Raw genomic sequence first — 24,352 nt, 5'->3', positions numbered from 1 at the left:
CCCCCCCCCCCCCCCATCCCCCCCCCCGCACACACTCCACTCTGTGAATGGCTATTATGCTGTATCCTGTTGAAGTAGAAGCAACCCATGGCTGCGAAGAGCTTTACTTGGGCTGGGACTCCCACCCTTTCTTTGATAGTCAGGTGTGGGGCAGGCCTGTGGTGCTCCTCCCCCGCAAGTCCTCCCCCGCCCTCCCAGTAGCAGCCCTCTCTGTGGGGCTTCCTTTGGCTTCCTGCCACTGAAGGGAAAGGTGAAAGCAGGAAAGAGTTCAGGGTGGGGAAGTTAGCCAGCAGCTCTCTGAATGACCACTGAGCTGGCCTGCTACTTCTTTATAGCTTCAGTCCTTTCCCCTACCACAGGATATTTGGCTCCCTCGCCCCAGTTCCTATCCCACTGAGTCCAGCTGCTTCCTGATTCCTGGGGACCAGCAGGAGCCCCTTAGCATTAGACTGCAGTGCTGGGCCTGGAATTAGACCCCATTTACCATACTGGTTCCTGGGGAGTCTGACCCTGAGGCAGCATGGCTTTGTAGGTGGTTGGGGATGGTGGCAGGATGGCCTGGCCATCTCCCTTTTCCCCACTTTCCAGACAGAACAGGAGGGAAGGAGGATCTCGCAGCTCCTGCCTGGTGCTCCCTGCAGTGAGGGTAAGGAGGTGCGCTGAGGCTGGGAGAGCTGGTATCTGGGGCTAGGGCTCCTGAGCCTGGGCAGAAACTGGTTCCAACTGCAGAGTTCCTTCCACAGCCCCTCCCCTCCCCCAGGCCTGGCTTGTATGGCCCCCAAAGCAGAGAGGGTCCAGCTCAAGTGCTGTCTCCTTCAGGAAACCTTGCTTGACTCCACGGGCTGGGTTTACAGCCCCTCCACTCTGCCTTCACAGCTCCCTCTTCCAAAAGCCCTTGTTCTCTAGTACTGGTTGTGTTTTATTTTGTTTTGTTAGGCAGAATCTCATTCTAGTGGGACCTTCTTGCCTCAGCCTCCTGAGTAGCTGGGACTACAGGCATGCACCAGTGTTCCTGACTTCTTAGGGTGGGCCAAGAATTGAACCCAGGCTCCCATGTGGCCTCCATGCTCCAAACAGCCAGCATCTATCAGTGTGTGCTACCACAACTGGGTCTTGTCCTCATCACCTGGGTACTTGTCAGTTAAGCCTGCAAGTCCCTGAGTACAAGGACCATGTGCTGGCCACCAAGCCATTCCTCAGTGGGAGTCTGAGCAGCGCTTGGGAGAGATTTGGAGAGGTGGAGCTGAACTCAGTAAGGCCGTGGGAGGGAGGTGTGCCAGGGAATGCAAGACCTACTGGGAGTGTGGGGAGGATGATCGAGGACAGTCCCCAGGTCCTGTGACCCTCACATGAGGTGTAGGGTTAGGGGTGAGAGTAAAGTGACTGTTCACCGGTACTGATCACTGATGAGTGCTAAGTACTTTCTATTCATGGCCTCATTTAGTCCCTCCAGCAACTCTCTGAAGAGGGTGGAAGTCTCTGCATTTCATAGTTGAAGAATCTACTAAGAGAGGTTGAGCAGATTGCCTGGCGTCACGCAGCTACACAGGTAGAACCAGATGTCAAACCCAGCCTGCTTAACTCTGAAGCTCTTAGAAATTACACTGGACTGAAGTGGGTTCTGATGGAATCTTTGGAAGGGACAGTTCTGACCTTGGCCCTGTTGGGAGTCTCTAGGACCCTAGAAAATGCTTTATTGGGCCAGAAATTTAAATCGCTTTTCAAGAAAGCAGTGCTGGGGCCATCTGGTGGTGGTGTGGTGGTGAAGGCACTGAATCCCACACAGGCAGCTGGGCAGTTCAAATCTCAGACCCGTCGACTTGAAAATCACACCAGACACGTGTGCATACATGCCCTAAATCCCGAGAAGACAATGACAGAGAAAGGATTGTAGCCCAGCCTTTCTGGCTATTTCCTCTGAGGGGTGTTTCCTCTTTCTTTCTCTCTGGTAGTGCACATACCCTATAGCACACTAAAAACAAACAAACAAAAGATACAAAACAAAAGGACAAAGTGCCAGCTCTATGGAACCTAAGGTGAGGCCCTCTGGACCTGTCTAGGAGCATAAAAAATAGGATCCCTTTGCCTTTCTTGGAATGTGGTTTAACTGCCAGTAAATTCATCATAAGGATCCCTGAGACCTGAGATTTGATCAGCCTGGCTCCTCACCAGGGCTCCAGGTGGCAAGAGGCTATGCAGGAAGCAGGAGTCACTGGGGCCATCTTGGAGGCTGTTGACCACAGAGGCTAGGAGGTAGGTGGAGTTAGGGATAGCATCTGGTTTTTGGCCTGAGTGACTGGGTGGCTAGTGCTACTGTGTACTGAGATGGGGCAGCTTTGGGGAGAACGTGTTTGGAGCTGAGGCAGGTGGGAGTCAGTACCTCTCTTCTGGACCCTGGTTTGGGAGACATCATCTTTGCCTTGGAAACTTCTCTCTGCAGGTGCCTCTGGAAGCTGGTTTTGGGCTTCTGTGGCCTTAGAATTTGGGGGAACTTTCTCAGGGCCCAGTTCTCACCTATCCCTTAATGAGTCCATGACATCTTCATGGACCGAGAGTAAGAATCAGCCATTTTTAGGTTCAAATCTCAGCTCAGCCATTTAGCAGTTATGCAACTATGGATCAGATACTTAGCTACTCTGGGCGTGTTTCCTCATCTGCAAAGTGACTCTACTTTGCTGTGGTGTCGTGAGGCTCAGAGATGATAGAAGTGAAACACTAGGGTGAGGGCCTGGCTCCTAATGCTTCAGACTTCCTGGGCCTTCTGCATCAGTCAGATCTGCGTCATAACATGCCCAGATGCTGGGTGGATTTTGTTGGGGAAGGAACTCTTAAGAGTTTATTCAGCAGTACTAGCAGATGGTATAATGGTTATGTTGCTGCACTCCCATGCAGTTAACTGTGGTTCAAGTCCTGAACTTGGCAGCTTAAAACTCATGCCCGTTGCGTGTGTGTGTGCATGCCCAAAATTCCAAGAGGAGAATGGAGGAAAAGGGATTACAGAGTGGTCAACTCTTGGGGGGGTGGTGTGTGTGATTTCTTGGTTTCTGTCTTTCTGTCTCTTTGGTGAGGGCACCCTCTCTATAGCAAAAATCTCTCTTAAAAGAAAAAAAAGAGTTTATTCAGCTTCTTTTAAATAGATGATGCAAAAATTCTGAGGAGAGGAGAAGTAATTATTACTCACAGGGAAATGCAAATATTTTTATGAATATCCTGTGAAAAATTGGGACATTTTTCCTGAGCAAATAGTCTTGTTTATTTCTCTAACAAAATAGCCATGCTTGTGCTGCAAGGGGCCAACCTACAGCTGCCAGGGCATTTCTCAGCGGTCGGCTCCCGTGTCCTCACTGTCTCTTCTTTCACTCAGAAAAAACAGAATGAAGATAGAAGTGACCCAATTTGGGCTTTGCTGAGAGAAGGGGATTACTCTTGTGATGAAAAGTTAATTTTTGTGGCCAGACTTTCTCAACTGTGAAAACTGCTGTGGGCAAAAGCAAAGTTAGCACGAATGTATGTGTAAAAAATTATTTTTCTTGGAAAGGACATTTTTCAGGTCAGTAGTGCTTGTGCGGGAAGCCTGGGGTCTGCTTGCTCTTGAAGGAAATGCTCTTTATAATCCTAAAGCGATGTGAAGGAATAGAGGGAAAGTGAGGCCGCCGCAGGGAAGGAGAGTGGGGGACTGAGGAGGTGGGATGGGGAACAGGGAGGGCTTCAGGTTGGATAGTGCCCAGCCCATCCTGGCACTGTGCATGGACCTCCTGTGCCTCTCTGATCACTCTTACATATGGCTTTGGTTATTAGGCCAATTGGAAGCCCAGACTCAGAGAGGGTGGGGAAGTGGCCTGTGGTCACTCAGCTTGTAGACAGAGGAGGCAGAAGTCCAACCCTGCCTGCCTGAAAAGAGCCCATGCTCTTGCCAGGTCACCTTAGGAGGAAGGCTCTTCCTCCAGGTCAGGGTGATAAGGGTGGAGGCACCCAGGGGAAGAGCTGAGGAAGCTGTGGGTACCCTACCCCTTGCTGGGAAGGTTGCATTCTCATTTACAGAAAGGAAAATGGAAGCTTACGGTTTCTAAGTCCGTTAGGAAACTATCTCTTTCTTTCTGGTCCTACCTTCCCATCTGTTCACCCATTCATCCATTTACCATAGACTGACTAAGCAGTCGCTGTACCCAAGCACTGTTCTGGGTGCTTGGGATGCAACAGGGAACAGACGAAGCTGCCTGCCCTCATGAGCCTGCATTCCAGGGGAAGGCAGGCGGAGACGGGCAGTGAGGGACGACATGCTGTGTCCAATGCTGCCAGGTGATACGTGTGGTGGGAACTAAAGATGAACAGAAAGGTGGAAGGAGCAGGAGAGCAGGGTGGTGGTGGGGGGCAGGTTGTAGTATTAAAAAGGGAGATCAAGGGTCGTATCTGAGTGATGGAGATACTTTGGAATGAATGGAGGAGGTGGTAGCACCGTGTGGATGCCATGAATGCCACTGTATTGTTTGCTCCCATTAAAGTGGTCCATTCTACGTTACCTGAGTTTCAGTTAAGTAAGTTATTTTTTAAGGAAGACTGTCAGGGGGCCAGCCCCATAGCCTCATGGCTGACCATGGTTCGTGCCTGGCCCTAGCAGCTTGAACAACCGGCCATGGATGTACCCACAATTCCAATAGGATGGAGCAATGGAGGAGAAGGGATTATGGCATGACCACACCTTTGGGGATACTTTTTTCTTCCCCCTCTCTGTTTTGCTCTCTCTGGTGAGTGTACACACCCTATGGCAATTAACAAAAAAGCTGTCAGGAGTCAGCCTCATGGAGAAAGTAAGAGCTGTGCAGATACTTAAAGGAGGTGAAGGTGTTAGTCCTGAGGCTGTTTTCACCTGGGGAGAAGGAAGACAATTCCAGGTGAAGGGACCAGGGAGAGCAGAGGATTCTAAGACCAATTGCTCTATAGGGCCAATTCCAGCACTGCCTGTTTTTGAAAATAAAGTTTTATTGGAATATAGCACTGCCCATTTATTTACATGTTGTCTATGTGACCTAGAGACCCTCACTGACTCCCAGGCTAGAGCAAAGTCCTCAGGTAGGCCATGCCGGGGTGTTTGAGGAGCAGTGAGGAGATAGTATGAAGTGAGTGAATGCGTGAAGGTGAGAGGAGGAAGAGGTGAGGTCAGAGAGGCAGTGAGGGCTAAATCATGTTGCCCCTTGTGTGGCTTCTTATGACATCCCCTGGAAACTTTAGAACAGAGGCTGACAGACCACTGAAGAGGAAGGTGTGTGTGTGTGTGTGTGTAGTGGGGTAGGTAGAAGGGTAGAAACATGTCTAAACTTGGGGTCAGAAGACTTAGACTTGAGGTTGTAGTTTGTCACTTGCCAACTCTGTCCTTAGTTGGTGATGGAAGTGGTAGTGAGGTGGAGACGATGATGGTGGTGGTTGGATGATGGTGAGTGTGGTGATGGTGTTGTTAATGGTGGTGATAATGGGAGTCATCACTCCCATTATGTTGTAATGGTGGTGATGGTAATAGTAGCGAGGGTGGTGTTGATGGTGATGGCCATATTTTGTAGCACCTATACTGTGCTAGTTACTTTGCGTACATAGCGTTAATCCTTAACAAAGGGCCAGCAGGTGGTGTGGTGGTTAAGGTGGCTGACTCTCACATGGCTGACTGTGTGTCTCCAGTCCTGGATCTGGAGGTTTGTAAAACATGCCAGGCACGTGTGCATGCATGCCCAAAAATTCTGAGAGAAGAATGGAAAAGAAGGGATCGTGGCATGGCCATCCCCCTGGGGGAGGGGTAGGAGGTGCTTTCTTACTTTCTCTCACTCCCTCTCTCTTTCTCTGGTGAGTGCCCATGTCCTATAGCAAATTAAAAAAAAAAAATCCTTAACACAGTCCTGCAAAGTGGATAGCATTGTCTTCATTGGCTGGAGAAAGCACTGAGTGGCTTGAGCAAGGCCATCTGACTGGTGTGGCAGGGCTCAGACAAGAACGCATTGACACCCACTTGTATGCCAGTGAAGAGTCCACCAGTCAGTGTGTATGAGCACCTCTGGCTCACAGCACAGGTGTCACTCAAGGGAGGCAGTCTTCTCAGCACTGGCTCATTCTCAGCAGTGCCCTCAGTGGGAGGGTTTCCTGGGAGCGACTGTTTCCAGCCTCTCCACCTCCCTGGGGCACACCAGGGGTCCTCCTCCTTCTCAGGCTCAGTGTGCTGGGGAGGGGCCCTGTATCCCCGTCCCCATGGTGATCAGTTACCAAGCCTGATGTTGGTTTTGGTTTTCCTAATTTGAGGTTGTGGGATCCTTCTGGTTGTGGCTGAGGTTTTTCTGCTCTGGGAACCCGACTGTGGTGTGGCCATGAGGTGGGGCCTGGAGGTGCTGGAACCTGCCCACAGACCGCAGGCCCCACATGCCCTGTGCCACCCCACACGCCTCACACCACTCCAGTGAGAGGTTTCAGAGTCTTGTAGCTGGGATCTGTAGCACCATGGAACTTTCTGGGGTCAGGAGAATCGTGCGTCTTTGCTTCCCACGTCTTGTCCTGCACAGGATTGAGCCACTGAAGGCTTGGGGTATGCCGATGCCCCTGGTCTCATCTGCCTACCATGACTTTTGGTGGGGTCCTCTTGAACAATGGATGCCCTCAACTAAGCAACCCGGCAGACTGATAAGGCCTGGAAAGGCTGACAGTCCCTCCCCACGGCCTCCTTGTTTTACCAAGTTTGGCTCCCTGGCCTAGCTGTGCCCACAGAATAACAGCCTTCAGAACCCATCCTCGGGCTCAATCTTGTGTGACTGGGGCCTATGCCTTAGGACCCTGAAGTGAAGTGTTCTCTGTATGTAAAGAAGGCCAGCCCCATCACATGGTGAAGCTGGCGGTGGCATCAGGTTGTGGAATGGTCCCTTGGACCGGAGGAGATTTTGTGTCCTCAGACCCCACATCTATCTTTTTTTTAGGTTTTTAGTCATAGGGCACTTGTGCTCACCCAAGAGAGGTAGACAGAGATAAAGGGAAAGTGAGAAATCAACCCCCAGAGGTGATGGCCACATTGCAATCCCTTCTTCTACATTCTTCTCTGGGATTTTGGGCATGCACACACACGCATCTGACATGATTTAAAAAAAAAAATCTTTAAAAAAAAAGTATTTATTTATCAAATTCCATTTGTTATTATTTTTTAATTTGACCAGAGAGAGATAGAGAAAGAAAGGGAAAGTGAGACAGCAAGCTGCCAGGTTCGGAACTCAAACCATGGTCAGCCATGAGGGAATCCAGTGCCTTTAACCACTATACCACCTGCCAACCTCCCAGTGTGATTTTTAAACCACTGGGTCCAGAACTCAAACTGTGGTCTGTCATGTGGGAGTCCAGCATCTTAACCACCTCACCACCTGCCATCTCTTCCCCCCCCAACTCCTGTCTATTGTCCATACCCTCTGGTCTCGTGCCATGGCTCCTCAAGGTTCTTGATGCTTTCTGTCCTAAGAAGCAGTGACCTGGCCACCCAGAGTTGACTCCCATACATGACTCCTATCTCAGAAGGTCCTGGGCTGCAGGTGCCATTGGCAGCTCCTTGGGTTGTCTTCTTCTGAACATTTCAATCAGTAGTTAGATGGGGGAGCTGTCTCCACCTCGCGCCACTGGACCCTGACCTCCAGAGGACTTTGGGACACTGCAGTAATGGAAGATCAAGGAGGGGAAGAGGGTTTAAGCTGGGACGACCTTGATTCAGGGGCTGTCCAGAAAAGCTTTGTGCAGGAGGGTATACTGAGGCAGATACTCTGTCAAGCATGGATGTTTTGAGAAGGTGAGAGCTACTATACAAAGACAGAACTGGGCTTCTGGCCTCATCTGTCTCACCTGTGGGGATCTTATAGTAAAACTCTTTTGACAAAAAGGTTCTGTCATCCTGCCCTGGCAGTCCGTCCCCTCCTGGATCTCAGATGAGGAAACTGAGGCCAGAGGGGCGGTGCTTTCTCCTAACTCCCCTAGGGGCTCATCTCCCTTTCACCGTGGTTGCCAAGTGCACTGGGCTAGAGAAAGTCCCCTGCAGGCTGAGGTCATCCCACGTACACTTGACTGGAGTCATGTTGCTTCTGAAAAGGCTTGACTCACTTGGTGACGCAGCCCCTGAGCTGGCCCTGTAATTGGGATCTTCCCTGTTTGGGGCTGGATAAAAAGAGACTTTGAATCACTGAGGCCCCGTGCCCACCCCTCATCAGTTTTAGCGGGGCGTGCCATTCTGGCAGTGGCAAAGATGGCTGAGTCCAGGTGGATGGGAAAGAAATACCGGTGGTGGGGAGGGCTCAGCAGAGGGCAAGAGACGCAGAGACAATCCATCCTCATCAGAAAAATCAGCTTCCTCCGCTTTGCTGGGCCAGATCTGACTCTGAGAACACTCACAGTCTCCCCACAGTGATATTTTTCTGGAAAACCAGCCCGGCCCTGCCGTCAGCGCACTGGAAGCTGAGTCCTAAAAGTTCACCTGGGTAAAAAAGAATCGAACAGATTCTTTAGCCTCATAGACGTCAGAGGCAGACCTGTAACACTACCTTCCAGTTGACCTGCCGAGAGCAGGTGAGTCATCGGTCTTTTGTGGCCGGGAACGCAGTGGAGAGATCCTTCCCACGAACAGTCACTAGGACATCCAAAAACCTCCCAGACCACAGTCAGACGCCTGAGACCAGCTCTTCCAAGTTTATGGCTTTCCTTCCCCATGAATACATATTTGAAAGACCCACTTCAGGACATACTGGAATTTCTAACACATTTGATCTCTTGTATTAACATAATTTTGACCTCCCAAACCACAAGCTGGTCCTGGGACCACAAGGGAAGCCCTGGGGTCCCTTTGTGTCCCTCTTTACCCCATGTCCTTGTGCCTTTAACGAGCAGTGCCCCAAACTGCTTTGGTAGGGCAGTTGTTTCTGTGACCCCCTCATGCTGCCCCGGGTTATGCCCAGCACTCCAGGGGCTTCTGCTTTGACCTGGAAAACTGTCTTGCTGTGCCCTTGACCTTGCCCTTTCACCCCACCCTGTCCATGAACAAGGACCAGACCTGATTGGATTCTTTTAGAATCTGGTCTGCCCTGTGACATGAGAAAAGATGAGTTGGCCAATCATTCTAGACAATGGGTAATGACCTAGGCTGAACTGTCCTAAGGGCTTAGTGGCCTCGGTGGCTGCGATTCTGACAGTAACTACTCAGAGTTAACGCAGACTTCACAGATTAAGAGCACGGTCCCACAAGGCTGCCCTCACTTTCGACACCAGCCCTAAGTTTGGGGGTCTGCGGGCTGCCCGCACTTCTGAACATGGCTATAAATTCAGGGGTTCCCTGAACCTGCCTGGTTGATAATTTATTAGTGTGACTCACAGAACTCAGGAAGACACCATATTCACTACCAGTTTTATTATAGCAAAAGAATATAAATCCAAACCAGAAAATGGGGAGAAGCCTATAGGGCAAGGTCTGGGAAGATCCCAAACCTGAAGCTTCCATATCCTCAGAATGCATCATTGCCAGTAGTGGTGCTCACCCAGGCCTCCAGGCCCAGCATTTTTATTGGGGTTCTATTGTGGTCCAACTCATCTCCAGTGCCCTGTTCTCCCTAGAAGTCACAATGGTATCACACAGCTTAAAGCCCCTACCTTCTGATCACAAGGTTGGCCTTTCTGGCATTGTCAGCCCCATCCTGAGTCATCCCGTTAGTTATGGTTCTAGGGGACCATTGTAAGTAAATCAGAAAGATACTCTATCACTCAGCGTATTCTAAGGATTTTAAGGTTATCTCCCAGGAGCCAGAGCCAAAGGCCTGTCGACCTCTTCGTTATATATCTGGGGCCTGACTACAGAACTGAGTGAGCCTGGGTGGTCTGTGGAAAGGCCAAGAGTGTCTGTGGGAAAACAGTCCCCACTCGCCCAGGGCCCACGACGTCAGAATATCTATCAGGTTCTCTGTGGATCCTGGAATTCCCATTTCCAGAGGTGATCCTCTCTGAGATCTGTGGAACAAAAAGGCCCAAAGGCCATAGGAATGCAAAAAGGCACCAGCGGGACTGATGGTAGGTGTGAAGTCTGAGGTCCTGTCTATCTTCCTAGGGAGCCCATCAGGGCCTGGAGAGTGTGGGGCAGGGCGCCGAGGCCAGCTCACTGACCTGGCTGTATCCAGGCCACAGCTGAGCTGCATTCTCCCAACAAATCCCTTGGGCTGTCTGGAGGCAGAAGGGTCCTCATACCATTTGTCCTCACACCCCTGCTGGTGACCTGGTAAATGACTTGAGGCTCTCAAGCATCTTGCTTCAACTCACCTCACATAGCACACTGTGACATTTGGGTTTTGTTGGAATCAGAACCCGGGATCACCGAAGTTTGTAGCAGGGAAAAATATTTTTAGTCCACTTGACCATGTATTTCTTCAGATCTTTTCTAGAAGAAATAGAGTAGAAATAACAAATCAGAGAGGGAGAGATATTCAGAAGGAGTGGGTCCACATTGCTTTTCCCTGTGACACTAAGGAACTTCAGCTTAATTTAGAGCAGTGATTATTTTAAAAAATATGTATATAGGGACTGGCAGGTGGCATGGCCAACCGTGGTTTGAGTCCTGGACTTGTTGGCTTGATTTTTCACTTTACCTCTCTCTCTCTCTGGTCAAACTAAAGAGCGATAACAATAAATAAAATTTAAATGTGTGTGTGTGTGTGTGTGTGTGTGTGTGTGTTCCATGGAGAGAAAGAGACACACACACAGATTGCAACCCCAGCAGGGTCTTGATGCCACAACCCACCCTCAGCTCCTCAGCCAGCCTCAGACAATGGGCTCGTGCTGTTCTGTGTACTCAGGGCTTAGATGGGCATCCCGAACCTTCCCATGTGGGTCAGCCTTGCAGGGCATTGCATTTTATCACTGCGTTGCTGTTGACCTCTAGGGCACTGGTTCTTAAACTGAGAGTGAGTACATCTGAGTGCATTAGAGTGAGCATCTGAGGGCCCTTTACTGGCCCCAGAGTTTCTGATTCTATAGGTCTAGGATGGCCATTGCTTCACTGCTTTTTAAAAAAATTGCTTGAGGCATGTGCTCTCACAGGAAAAAAGAGGGAGAGAGAGAGAGAGAAAGAAAGTGAGCAAGCATCTGCCTTGAGTGCCACACGGCAGTTCCTTTTCCGTTTCTCCTTTCAGGATTTTGGGCATGTGTGCACAGGTGCCTGGCATGTTTTTCAAGCTGCCTTGTCCAGGACTTGAACCACATAGTTTGGTACGTGGGATTCAGCACCTTAACCACCATGCCACTGGATAGTCCAGAATTTGCATTTCTAACAAGTCCCTCAGTGATGCTGATGCTGCTGGTCTAAGGATCACAGTGAGAACCATTAATTTAAGGACCAGAAGGAAGCCTTTCAGACAAATGCATAGAAACTTCCTCAGCTTCTTCCATAAAACCTTCCTCTAATGAAGTGTTCTTTTGATCCCAGGGAGGAAAAGGACATTAGATTAGGAATCAGAACACCTAAGTCCTGCTTCAGATCGTGACACAAACTGGCTGAGGGATTTGAGCCAAGGTTCTTGGCTCTTTCTGGAGGACTATTTCTTCATTATAAAATGGATTCAGTAAAATGAGTGGACTTCAAAAAGTGTGAAAAACACCTAAGTTTATTTTGGTGCAAAAAAATTGAAATTATGCATGCTTTTTTTTTTTCATAATATGCACTTTGCATGAACTTTTGGAAGATCTCCCCCTATAGGGCCTCCTTAATAGAGTTGATACAAGGAATAAAGAAGACAAAGTATTAACAGTACCAGTTATTCCCTGACCCCAGAAATGTAAGAAATGCCACATTTCTTTCATTTCCAGATGAAATATATGGTAAGACTGATGAGCAGGCTATGGTCGATTGTTTTGTGAAAATCTGTCCCACCCTTTGCTCTCCAAAGGATGGTAAATGAAGCCCATGAGCCCACGGAGTCCCGGAAATTAGACCTCAGACCATCCTGGCCATTGCTATTGCTGGTTTTGTCAGCCTCCTTTGACCACTCTGCTATGCCAGGCCGGTCACAGGCTTTGGAGGCTGGAGGCTTCTCCCTACTCAGAGCCCCAGTCACTGGACCTCACCTCACCCACCCTGCTGGAATCAAGCAGTCACTGGGGCCATGCCTTCCTGGAGCTCAGGTCTTTCCCCACTATGGTCCTGGAAGTACAGCAGCTTTTTCAGCTTCCTCTGCCTCTGGTTTCAGTTCAGCTCACTTCAGTCTCTGTCTTCAAAACACAAACACTACCCTCAAGAATAGCAATGTTGGGCCAGTGAATGGCGTGATAGTTAAAGTGGCTGGATCCTATGTGCGTGGCTGTGCAGTTTGAGTCCTGGATCTGGCAGCTTGAAAAACACACCAGGCACATGTGCATGTGTGCCCAAAATCCCGAGAGAAGTTTGGAGGAGGAGAGTGGAGGAGAAGAGATTTCGGGGTGGATGGCCATCCCTCCTGGGTGGAGGGGGTGCTTTCTCACTTTCGCTCTCTATCTCTCTATCTCTCTGGCAAGTACATATGCTCTATATGCACAAACTAAAAAAAAGAAAATTTAAAGAAAAGAAGAGCAAAGGTAAGAATAACAGCCAGCCAGTTTCTTCTCCCACCATGATAACCCTTCTCTCTTGGCATTTGGGGGTGGGGGGGGTGATATCTTTTTATTCTTCCCTGGTGGCACCCACAGGAGAAAAAGAAAGGCCAATTAGTTTCTCAGTAGTTCACCCTGTTTTGAGTGCTGGGCCCATGTTTAAGAAATGGTAGGTATATTTATTATTACTTGGCTCCTCCACAGTCCCAAGTCCTGTACTCTGTGCCCTGCTAGGACATGCTCTCCTGCTGGAGGGGCCCCCACCCCTTTTGTTGGCCACTCTCACTCCTCCTGCTCTGCCACCCCCTTATCACACCTTCCCAGCCTGGCAGGTGGGCCCCTGCATGAGGCCATTTCTGGTAGCCACAGAGGTCCCTCAACTGGAGAAAGCAGAAGCAAGAGGGTGGGATTTGATAAGCAGTTTCCTTCATAGAGGGGAGCCCACAGCCTTGAGTCAGGGGACACTCGCATCTTCATACTGGCCTCCTTCCTCCTGGTTTTGCTTTGTCCTCCTTCCTTCCACTCAAGGTGACAGGTCTGTCACACTGGTCCTTCGCTGCCTTCCTCAGAGACAGGAGTGGGTGACCTTCAATCTCTGCCCCTTCGTCCCATGGTCCAGAAGCCCTCTTGACCTGTCCTGGGCCTCAGTTGCTGCCCTCTCTTTTCCTGGCTGGAAAAGCTCCTCCACGCAGCCTCTCTGCCTGATGGGCTACAGCCCCAGCTCCTTGCCCGTCTTTGCTGTTTGGTGCATGAAGTCAACTGTATGTTCACAAGGACAGGACCTGGCCGTCTTCGTTTCTGCTACGTGGAAAGGAAACTGAGCAGTAGGTCAGTTAGTGAAGCAAATAAAACCCAAGGTTACTTGCGACAGGAAATGACTGTGGACCAATGCGAGTGGGAGAAGATACTACTCCTGTTGGCGCATGTGCTTCATTCATTGGCCCTGTTCATTCCTCTTCCTGAGCCTCAGCTTTCTCATCTGTGAAAGGGATTAGCCACTGAATGAGGGTCAAATGTGCAGTTTCTAGTTCAGTGCTAAGTTGAGAGGTTGGTGGAGAAGTTGGTGTTTATTCCCACAAAGACTCGTTGGGTTACCAGCCAGCCAACATAACTGGATAGAGCTTCCCATTCAACATTGAATTAGCTGCGTCCCTGCCCCACTCCAGGAGCACATCTAATCTGAGCTGGGAGAGGGGTTGGGGACAAAGGACGGGGCTCTGCCTCTCAAGGGCAACACGGGAAGGGTATTACAGTTGCACTTGAAGAACAAGCAGGGCTTTGACAGGTGGGATGACCAGGAAAGGCCATTTCTGGCACAGAGAACTGTGCCTACGGGGTCATAGGGGGACAGTGATGCATACAGGGGTCATGGGGGCTGCCAGGTGGCTGCGGGTAAAGTGAGACACTTGTCTTCACTCAGGAAATCCTGTTCGAGCATCTACAGTAGGCCAAAGGGGAGAGTAACAGAGTGCAAAGAAATGCAGGCCCCTGCAATCGCAGATCTGCTGTCAGCCCAGGAGAGATCGAGGACGTGCAAGTAAATAAATAGGACGATTTACTGTGGTGGTAAGAGCCACGGACTGGGGCTGGGAATCTAGTGGTCACTTCACACGTAGCGGTTAAATGAGTTCGTGAAAATGTACTGACTGTGTTGAGAGAGTGGATACATGAGTCTAGAAGCTGATTTGGATGTACAGGTGGGAAAGACAGACTGGACACTGCTTCCTAGACATTTCTGTGTGTATGGAGAAGGCCAAGAATAGGCTGCCAGGGTCAGAGAAGCCTTCCAGGATGGTGGGTTTTAGGCCATGATTTGAAGCTTGAGTGAAAAAATAATTCAGAAAAGCAGGGAGAACATGCTGCTGGCACAAGAAATGCCAAGTGCAAAGGCCCTGAGAGCAGTGGCAGAGAGGGAAATAAAGCTTGGAGGTGCCTGAAGAGCTTGAATACATGGTCAAGAAGAATGGGCTAAGCCTGTGGATGGTCAGGCCCAGGAGCTGACCGTCTCTGCTGCTAGGGCCTGGCCAGATTTAAGGCAGGGGAAAATGGGGAGGTGGTGGGCCTAGCTCCTTGTAGGCCTGACACCCTCATCTCCAGGTAAGAACGCAGGCCTGGGTCAGCTGGGGCCACAGGGCCAGATGCAGGAAGAATTCCTGTAGTAGCATGGGGGGGGGTGGGGCTTGGCCACCTCTCAGGATACAGAGAAACAATAAAGCCCATTGAAATAATAAACAATGTCAACACTTTAGTTATCAATTTGCACTTTGACATCCCAACAACAAGAGCCCAATACTTGTCTGGAAGTGGTGACCTCTCTAAGTTAGGCTTTGTTGTTCAGATGTGCAACTTTTCTCCTGCCTGTCTGGATTATGGAGAAGGGTTTCTTTCATGGGATTTTTAGGCTAGAAGTGGGTGGGGAGGGTACTTAGTTGGCCCTGTTGCCATTTAGGGGGTACCTTGAATTTGTTTCATATTGCTGCTGCAAACAACACACATTTATTGTCTTAGGGTTCTGGAACTCAGAAGTGACATGGGTTTTACTGAGTTAAAAATCAAGGTGTGTGAAAATCAAGGTGTCAGCAGGCCAGCTTAAAATCAAGGTGTGTGAAAATCGAGGTGTCAGCAGGCCGGCGTTCCTTCTGCAGACTCTAGAGGAAGATCTCTTCGCACCTGTTCCAGCTTCTAAAGCTCTTTGCATTCCTTGGCTCATTGCCCCTTCCATCTTCAGAGCCATCATTGGCTAGTTGGGATTTTCTCACCTTGCGTCGCTCTGAGCTCACATCTGCAGCCCTCTTCCACATTTAGGGGTCTTCGTGGTTATACTGGGCCCACCTGGATAATCCAGGATAATGTGCCTATTGTTATCTGTAATTCTGTTTGCAGTCTTTTTTTTAAAAAAATGATCAATTAAATTTAATTTATTATTATTTGACTAGAGAGAGAGAGAAAGGGAAGATAAGAAAGCAAACTGCCAGGTCCGGGACCCGAACCACAGTAGCCATGTGGGAGTCCAGCGCCTTAACCACCATACCACCTGTCAGCCCCTCTGTCTACTATCTTAATTGCCCCTTGCCATGTAACCTAACATATTCACAGACTCCAGTGATTAGACTGTAGACATCTTTGGGGAACATATTCTGCCTACCGCATCCACCCCTCCTCCTGCCCTGGTCTGGAAACTGAGGAAGTAAGAATTAGGAGGAAGAGGTCCCAGGCGGTAGCTGTGGAGTCTGTACCCTCGGCCTGGGGTAGCCCCCAGGTGGCTGTGTGGTGCCCATGCTTGCTCAGTTCTAGGCCACAGCCTCAGCTGTGCTATTTCCTCTAGGTGGCCTTGAATCACCTTCCCTGTATGCTCTGCCACCACCACAGCTGGTCATAACTAACAGATCTCTCCCAATCCCTGCTCTTACCTAAAAGTTGGTCAAATGGTCATCAAATAAAGCAGCATTTGGGACCAGCAGATGGCATAATGGTTATGATGCTGGACTCCTATGTAGTTGACCACGGTTTGAGTCCTGGACCCGTTGGCTTAAAACCCAAGCTGGGGAGAACCAGCAGTTAGTGTAATGGCTATGTCGCTGGACTCCCATGTATGTAGTCGACCGTGGTTTGCATCCCAGACCCGGTGACGTAAAACTTACGCTGGGCGCGTGTGCATGTGTGCCCAAGATCCCAAGAGGAGAATGGAGGAGAAGGGATTGTGGCGTGACCATCCCCCCTGTGGGGTGATTTCTCGCTTTCTGTCTCTATGTCTCTCTCTGTCTGTCTGGCAAGCGCACGCGCCCTATAGCAAAAACCTCTCCAAAAAAAAAAAAAAAAACCCAAGCTGGGCACATGTGCGTGTGTGCCCAAAATCCCAAGAGAAGAAGGAGGAGAAGGGATTGTGGTGTGATCATCCACCCTGGGGGGTGATTTTCCACCTTCCGTCTTTGTCTCTCTGGCAAACACACGTGCCCTGTAACAAAAATTTCTCTCTCTAATAAAAAAAGGCAGTATTTCCCCACTTCAGTACTAGACACTTTGGATCTGATCCTTCTTTGTTTGGGGGATCGGCCTGTGCTTGACGTGATTTTTAACCACATCCCTTGCCTGTACCCACTAATGCCAGCAGTACCCTCCACTCCATCTACAGCAACTCAGAATGTCTCTAGAAGTGGCCAAATGTTCCTTGGGGGGGAATTTTTTTTTGGGGGGGCGGGGGTGATTGAGAACCATTGAAGGTGGTTGCCTAATAATGCCTGTTTTTCCTGTGGTCCCGTGTCCTAGTACCTGTTCACGGTTCACGGCTTAGTAGGTGCTCAACCCACATTGATTGTATGAATCTGTGCTAATTTTCTTAAAGAACGAACCTATACGTACATGTGTATCCCACTGACAGGTGTTATCTAGGGTTAGGGTAGTCAATTCGTAGAGACAAAGAGCAGAAGAGAGGTGGCCCGGGGCTGGAAGGATGGGGAATATGGTACTGCTCAATGAGTGCAGAGTTTCAGTTTGGGAAGATGAAATGGTTCTGAAAATGAATGGAGGTGATGGCTCTACAGCAGTGTGAGTGTATTTAATGCTACCAAATTGTGTACCAAAAGTGGTTAAAATAGTAACTTTTATATTATGCATATTTTACCACTACCAAAGAAGGTGCTTCATTGCAGCCAGGTCTGGGAATCAGTAGAGTGGAGATGGGGCAGGGGAGGGATATGAGCCAGCCGAATTCCAATAGTCCTTGTTGGTCTTGTAGCCTATGAGCTGCGTGATGGGAGCATTGGATTTTGCTGACCTACAGTTTATGCTGATACCTCGAGAGTGGCCGTTCCCTGGGTGGTGCACACACAGATGCCTACAGAGGCCCAGTGGCTGCTTGAGGACCCCAGCTGGGTGGGGACAGGCTCATTTGGAGGCCATATGTCCTGTCCTTGGGGCAGCTGTTGCCCAGTTCCAGCTGGTTCTTGCCATGTGGGATACCTGACTGTGGGACAGAAGTCCAAAATCTGTATTTGTATGTGAAATCTAATGTTTAAATGTTGGCAAATGGTTCAGTAAATGAGCAAGCAAGCAAACAAGCCGCACGAGGGTCAAACAGATCAGCTGTCAGGGCTCTGGTTCCGTCTGCAGCTATTCCAGAAGCTCGCAGGCTTGAACCCCAGCTCAACCCCTTGTTCCTGCTCCTGTTCCTGGACCCCATGTGGCTTCTGAAGTCTGCCACCAGCTTTCTTTTAGATCCTCTGAGAATTTGCTTTCAGTGCACCCAAAAGGGAGCATTATAGATAGAACAGTGAGGGTGAGTCTAGTGTCTGAATTCTGCTCAGGCTGGGTTCTTGGCTCTACCATTTATGGGTTGTGGGCTATAGGTAACTTGGCCAATGTCAAGGCCAACAGAGGGACTCTTCAGTGTGTGCATACATGTGTGTGCACTTGTGTGGGTTGGCCTGGACTGGAGGAGGAGTGAGTGGGGAGTCACCAACTGGTGAATTGTTTGTGCAACCTCAGACGTCTCTTACTTCACCTGTGCCATGGCCCAGGGGTTTCTTCCTCAAAGAGTCATTCCAAGTATTAAATAAAATCATGTTCAGGACAAGAAGATAGCATAGTGGTTAAGGTGCTGGACTCCCACGTAGTTGACTATGGTTCAAGTCCCAGGCCTAGCAACTTAAACTCAGTTGGGCACGTGTGCATGTGTGCCCAAAATCCCAAGAGGAGAATGGGGGAGAAGGGATTGTGGTGTGGCCATCTCCCCTGGGGGGGGGGTGATTTCTCACTTTCTGTCTCTCCCTTTGTCTGTTTGTCTCTGGTGAACTTATGCTCTCTATGGCAACCTCCCATCTCCTCCCTCCAAAAAAAAAAAAAAACAACCCCAGTCAAATGGTACCTGGCTTTTCAACAGGTACCCAGTGCATAGTCACTCCGACTGTTGGCATTGGAGACCTTTGCCATGTCTAGAGGCTTGAGAGGAGAGAGCTGGAACTGGTTAGCTGGGCTGAAGATAGGATGAGCGGAACACAGAGACCTGATGAGCCTGATGTCTTGTCCCCTCCCTCATCAGCTCCTTCTCCTTTCTGGCCACTAGGTTGGGATTCTGGTCCCATCCTTAGAGGCTGTCTATGGCCTCAGCTCTCTGCAGCAGCTCAGATGCCAGTTAGGAACCCCTGGCTACCTTGTAATCACTGCTCTCAGGCCTGTGCTGAAGGCCTTACCATTCCCGGTTCAGTGAGGAGGACTCCAAGAGGGTGGGGTGCCTGCCCAGGCTTGCCTAGACAGCAGGAGAGGGCCACAGGCCTAGCACAAGCTGGTGAAACTGGCTCGGCTGGCCTGGGAGGCTCTAAGCCCTGAGCCAAGTTACATTGTGTGTCCCTGGATTTGTTGGTTGGGAGAAGAGACCTTGTTCTGCCCAGACTCCTCCTGGGTTGGTTAGAAGGTGGAGGGGTTACATACCCACTCAGAGCAGGAAGCAGGTCCGGGGTGCTGTCCGAGGCCCTGCCTGAGATCCTGAATGAAGGTAAAATCCCGAGCTACTGCAGGGCACACAGGCAAGTCACTGACAGATGTTAGCTGAGGGCCATTGTGGGGCAGGGAATGGGTGACTGCATCTCGGTCCCTGGGGGGCCATGGCCCCATGCCTGGGTGGGACCTCCAGGTCCAAGACCCAAACACTGGCTCAGTGACTTTCCGGCCCAGATGTGGCACCCCACCATGGTACACAGCTGAGTATTCTGTCTGTCCACCATCCCTTGGGAAAGGAGTGGTCATTGAGGACACCTGCGTGTGCACCTCACCCAGCTCCACTGTTCACTGCACCTGCCTATTTCCTTGCCCATGCTGGTTACGTGTGTGAGCTCATGACTGTGCCTGTTTGTTCCGTATGTGTGTTGTCTTGCAAAATGCATCCTCTAGGGGTTTATAAGGAAGCAGAAGAAGGGGATACCCTAGACAAGTGAAAATTGAAATTCTTGTCCCACCACATCTGGCATCCAGGTGGGGAAAAGGGCTCTTCCCAGGAAACAAGAGGACAAAATGAGGACAGTGAGGGTGCACGGTTCACTCTCTTGTGGATTCTTTCTGCAAAGATTTCCTGAGCCCAAAGGGAATATTAAATAAGCTGTAACAGGCCTGGCCCTACCATTGGAAGGTTATGGGGACCATACACCAGGCACTGAGTGGAGTTGTACTGCAGTGGGAGATGACAAAGAGGATTGGACACCCGGTGTGGGTGGGGTGCGGGTGTGGGTGTGGGTGGGGTGCAGGGACTCACTGCTGTGATGGGAGGGCCCAGGCAGGTGTCTAGTGCTGGCTTGGGAACAAGTGTGTATGTGTGTGTGTGTGTGTGTGTGTGTGTGTGTGTGTGTGTGTGTGTCTGTCTGTCTGTCTGTCTGTCTGTCTATTTTGGGGTTGGGATGTGTTGGGGTTTGACTGAGAGTCCCCCATTGTCTCCCAGCCCAGAAGCTGGTGGACAGGCTTACTGGGGTGGGGCGTAGACTCTAGGGCCTTGGACAGCGTCAACATTAGCCCAACCTCTCTTCCTCATCTCTGCAGGAGGCGGAGGAAAGCGCAAGGGGAAAAGCAAGAAGTGGAAGGAAATCCTGAAGTTCCCTCACATTAGCCAGTGTGAAGACCTCCGAAGGACCATAGGTAAGCTGTCCTGCCTCAACTGGGTAGGGAGCATGTAGCAGATTAGCTGCAAGCCATCTGCACAGTGAATCAAATAGCAATTAATGAACACAGTATCATAATTCCAGAAGGGAGCTCCAGGCTGTCATCTTTGCTAGTGACATAAAGATACAGCCAGCATTCATGAGTATGTGGTGTGCACTAGGCAGAATTATATCTTCCAGTTACCCTTTGAGGCAGGTGCTATTTTACTGAACCTTTCAGGTGGGGAAACTGAGGCTCAGAGTGATTCCGTAACTGACCCAAAGTTGTACAGCCTGTGATCGGGCAGTGGAGATGGGCAGGCCCACCACCGAGCTCCCCCTCATAGCTTTCCACTCCTCCTTCCTGGAGCCTGTGGATCCTCCCCTGGCACTCATCCCCAGGTTTTGGGAGGTGCGGGTGGGATGAGCATCTGGGCTCCCCTTTTGTCTTCAAGGGACAGTGTCAGTGCTCATGGAGTAGCCACCCTGTTCAGTGGCCCAGCCCAGTCCTCTTTACCCAGCAACCACATGACCAGGCAGCTCCAATAGCAGCAGGAGGCTTGTCTCTTGTGGGGACTGGCCCAGCCCAACATGTCTAGTGCCCCCAGCCTCACTCAGGACATGGCTGTGGTGAGGTGGCCAGGGTGACAGGAGGGCTCCTAGGCCGTGGGCATGATAGGGTCCTCTGTTCCCGCTAGACCTTGGCCCTGCTTCCTGTGTGCCTTGGGGTGGATGTCTCCCCTTCACTGTGTGAAGGCTCCTCATCTGCTCCTGACTACTAGAGTCATAGGCCAGACTCACTTCCTAATTCTCAGCCCCACTGAGGACTGGATACAGCCCGGCTCTGACATCTGGAACTCTGCAGGCCCAACTGTTTTGGGGACTCCTGTCCATTTGAGCTGACATGGATTGTGAGGTCTCTCATAGGTTTGACTTTCCTGGTGGCCTCTCCATGTTGCTAGCCTCTCCATTTTCCAGGCAAGGTAGGCATTACATGCCATTCATGGCTTGCTTGGTCCTGGCCCCTGGGCCACTCAGCCCACCCTCCAGATGCCTCAGTGAGATTGTAAGGGCAGGTGACAACTGTTTGCTCTTTGTGCCCCACAGTGTCCAGAGTAGAGGGGGAACTTGCTTAATCAGTGTTTATGAAATGAAAGGGAGCCACCTGTACCCATTCAGGGCAGAAGTAAGCAGGTGAAGCAAGGCTGAATGCTAAAGGATGGGGGGGATGTCCTCAAGACCCACCTTCCATTCTTAAAACCTCTGTCAGATGGAATCCCCATGGTGTTCCTGGGGCCTAGAGTGGACCTGGCTTACGGGATCAGGGCTGTGGATCTTGGATTCAAATCCCACTTTCTCTACTGGCTATGCATCAAGTTACTTAATCTTGCTGAGACTCAATTTCCCAGCTGTACACTGCGACTCTGAACCCAGTCATTGAGCTGTTGAGTGAGGCAGATGAGACCGTGAGGGCTGAACAGGAGCCCTCCTTTGGAGCCCTGGGACACATTCCCCTTGGCACTCCAGGGTTCTTCCTGGAATTCCCACCAGCCACCACCCTGCCTGGCCCCTCCTATGTGGAAGCCTAGGGTGCCTGTGTTTATCCTCGCTGGTCAACTTTTTGGCTGGAGGTATATGGGGCTGGGAGGAAGAGAAGAGGGGCTCTTCTATGGGTGAGGGGCAGGAAAGTGTAGGAAAGGGTTTGACCACTGAGGCCTTCAGAGAGGGGAGTGCCCCTCAGGTGTCTGGCTATTACCTCCCTGGGAACCATTTTGTTCTTTAAGCTAATTTAGGCTTGGAGAGAGTAGGGCCTGGGGTAGGGCTGGAATGAGGACCTCTGTTTCCATAGTTGCCACACACCCTGAGGGGCCCAGAGAAGTCCATTCTCCTGGAGAGCTGTGTCTTCTTTGCCACCATCTTTATTTAGGGCAGGCAAGTCCTCCCAGCTTTTCCCCAAGAGAGGAATGATCCCTCACTCTGCATTTGCTGCAGACCCAGGGGATACTTTGTTCTCTTCCCTGGGGCCAAAGGGCTGATCCAAGATCCAATACTTTTCTGAAGTATTGATTTGGAGGAAGAAGCTTGGAAAACAAGGACGTTACCTCCAAAGGGGAGTGGGCAGACGAGACCATTAAGGGGTGATTGTGGGAGGCCAAGCTCCCCTGAAGGGGCTGTGCCTGTCCAGTGCCCACTCTCGGGAAGCCATTTGCTAAATTGCCTTCAGGGCTGGTGCCAGGAATGGCTGACAGGACACAGTGAGTCTGAAGGCCACTTCTTCAGGGAAGCCTTCCTCAGCCCCCGAATTTAAGTGAGCTCCTGGCCAGAGTCTCTCAGAGCATCCTGGGAGCACCCACGACCTCGGCCATTGTTTCATGTTTGTTTTCCCCACAAATGGGCAAGTCTCCTCAGGAAGGAGTAGATCTTCTAAATGCACCACCAGGTGGCTGGAGCCTGGATTACAGGAGGGGTGCATAGAGGTCAGCTAGACAACTAAGTGAAGGAAAGGATGAATGAAGAGGAGTGAGTAAAGGATAGGTGAACTCCTGGGGTGTTTCAAATAAATAGAGGAAAGTCAAAAATAACATGCAGAGATTTCAGATGTCTGCCATCCAGAGGAAAGAAATATTACTGTTTTCCTATATTTGATTTATGTATTTCTCAAAATACATGAATATAAGTATAAAACATAAATGTGAAATACAGGACTTTGGGTTCCAGACAAAAGGGAGAAGATGGATTGATCCCTATCCCTCCCACTAAGGGCAATCAAAAACTCTGAACATTGTTATAAAATCTTCTAACAGGAAGATTAGGGAAGGCAGAACCGAGAAGACAGACTGGCCGGGGAACCCAGGACATGAGAAATGACATGACAGCAAGCTCTAGTGTTTTGTTTGTTCGTTTGTTTGTTTTGGCCTCTCTTACATTCCAGAGTGGGTGCTAAGAGAAACTCACAACCAGCAATGCTAAAAGGTACCAACAAAAAAGCCCCCGCTAATCTCAACAACAACAACAAAATAAAAACCAAAGCCAATTTATTTTCTGCAGTCAGAATCCCTGGAAAGGGGCAGCTGAGCTGAAGGGGAGCAGGCTGCTCCAACGCTGTCACATTTCTGCTTACGTTTGGCACCAGCAGCATGGATGCCCACTTTGTCTCTCTTCTCATGAAGCTTTGTCTCAGCTCAGACTCCTATAACGCATTGCTGTAGACAGCACATCTTAAACAACAGAAGTTTATTGCTCACAGTTCTGGAGGCTGGGAATTCCAAGGTCAAGCCACTGGCAGATCTGGTGTCTGGAGAGTGACCACTTCCTGATTCACAGATGGCCATCTTCTCTTTGGGTCCGCATGTTGGGGAGAGAGAAAGAGAGAGCAAGCTAACCATCTGATGTCTCTTCTTGTAAGTGCATTAATTCCACTCAAGAGGGTGGAGTCCTTATGACCAAGTCACCTCCCGAAGGCCCCATGTCCTAATACCATCACACTGGGAGTTAAACTTCTATGTATGAGCTTTGTGGGGGACACAGACATTCAGATCATAGTAACCTAAGGTTCAAAGACCCAGGGCACCTTTCTCTCCACATTCTGCCTTCTCTGGGACTCAGCTTCGAATCCTCTGAGGTAAACTGGCCCAGCCAAAGCTCAGGGCCCCTCCCTGCCCCTTCTAAGTCAAGACTCTCAGGTGCCTTCACTGTAACCCTCCTCCCCATGAGCTTGCAAGCATTTCTCCAGAGGCACTGAAGGTCTCTTACCTTCCAGTCTGTCTGTCCCCACCATGTTCACTTCTGGTTTTGGGACCTGGGAGCATAGGAGTGGGCTCTGAGCTTTTCTTGGACCCCACCCCACAGGCCCCATCCCTGTCTGTTCCTCTAGGTGCATAAACGGGCCTCTTGGCAGGGCCTTCCCCTGGGAGGGTGTGAGAAACGTGCATGACGGGGTGTGGGGAGGGTTCTGCTGTTCTTCTAGCAGGTATTGAAAAGACTCTGTGTCTGTGAGCACAGTGTGAGAAGAGGCTGGGGAAAACAGGAAGGCCGACGTGAGCCGAGGGGCTGCAGCTCGAGGCGACGGGGCCCAGCGCTTGGGCCATTTTGCATGTTTACAGTCCGTCGCCTTGGTGTTTGCCCAG

General features: G+C 50.3%; 1 protein-coding gene across 2 annotated transcripts in view; it reads left to right on the top strand.

The window, feature by feature from the left end:
• The window catches only part of GRK5 (G protein-coupled receptor kinase 5), a gene marked incomplete at its 5' end in the record, with an annotated part of 275,319 nt that overhangs the window by 109,619 nt on the left and 141,348 nt on the right, over positions 1 to 24,352 (top strand). For both annotated transcript variants that reach the window (XR_003551409.1, XM_006160398.3), the window contains 1 exon segment: positions 20,128 to 20,223. Coding sequence is in view for 1 of the 2 variants with exons in the window: in XM_006160398.3 (XP_006160460.1) it covers positions 20,128 to 20,223 (96 nt within the window).

The sequence above is a fragment of the Tupaia chinensis genome, unplaced genomic scaffold, assembly GCF_000334495.1.
Source record: "Tupaia chinensis unplaced genomic scaffold, TupChi_1.0 Scaffold000683_1, whole genome shotgun sequence".
NCBI classification, from domain to species: Eukaryota; Metazoa; Chordata; class Mammalia; order Scandentia; family Tupaiidae; genus Tupaia; species Tupaia belangeri.
This window is presented reverse-complemented; position numbering and strand designations above follow the sequence as displayed.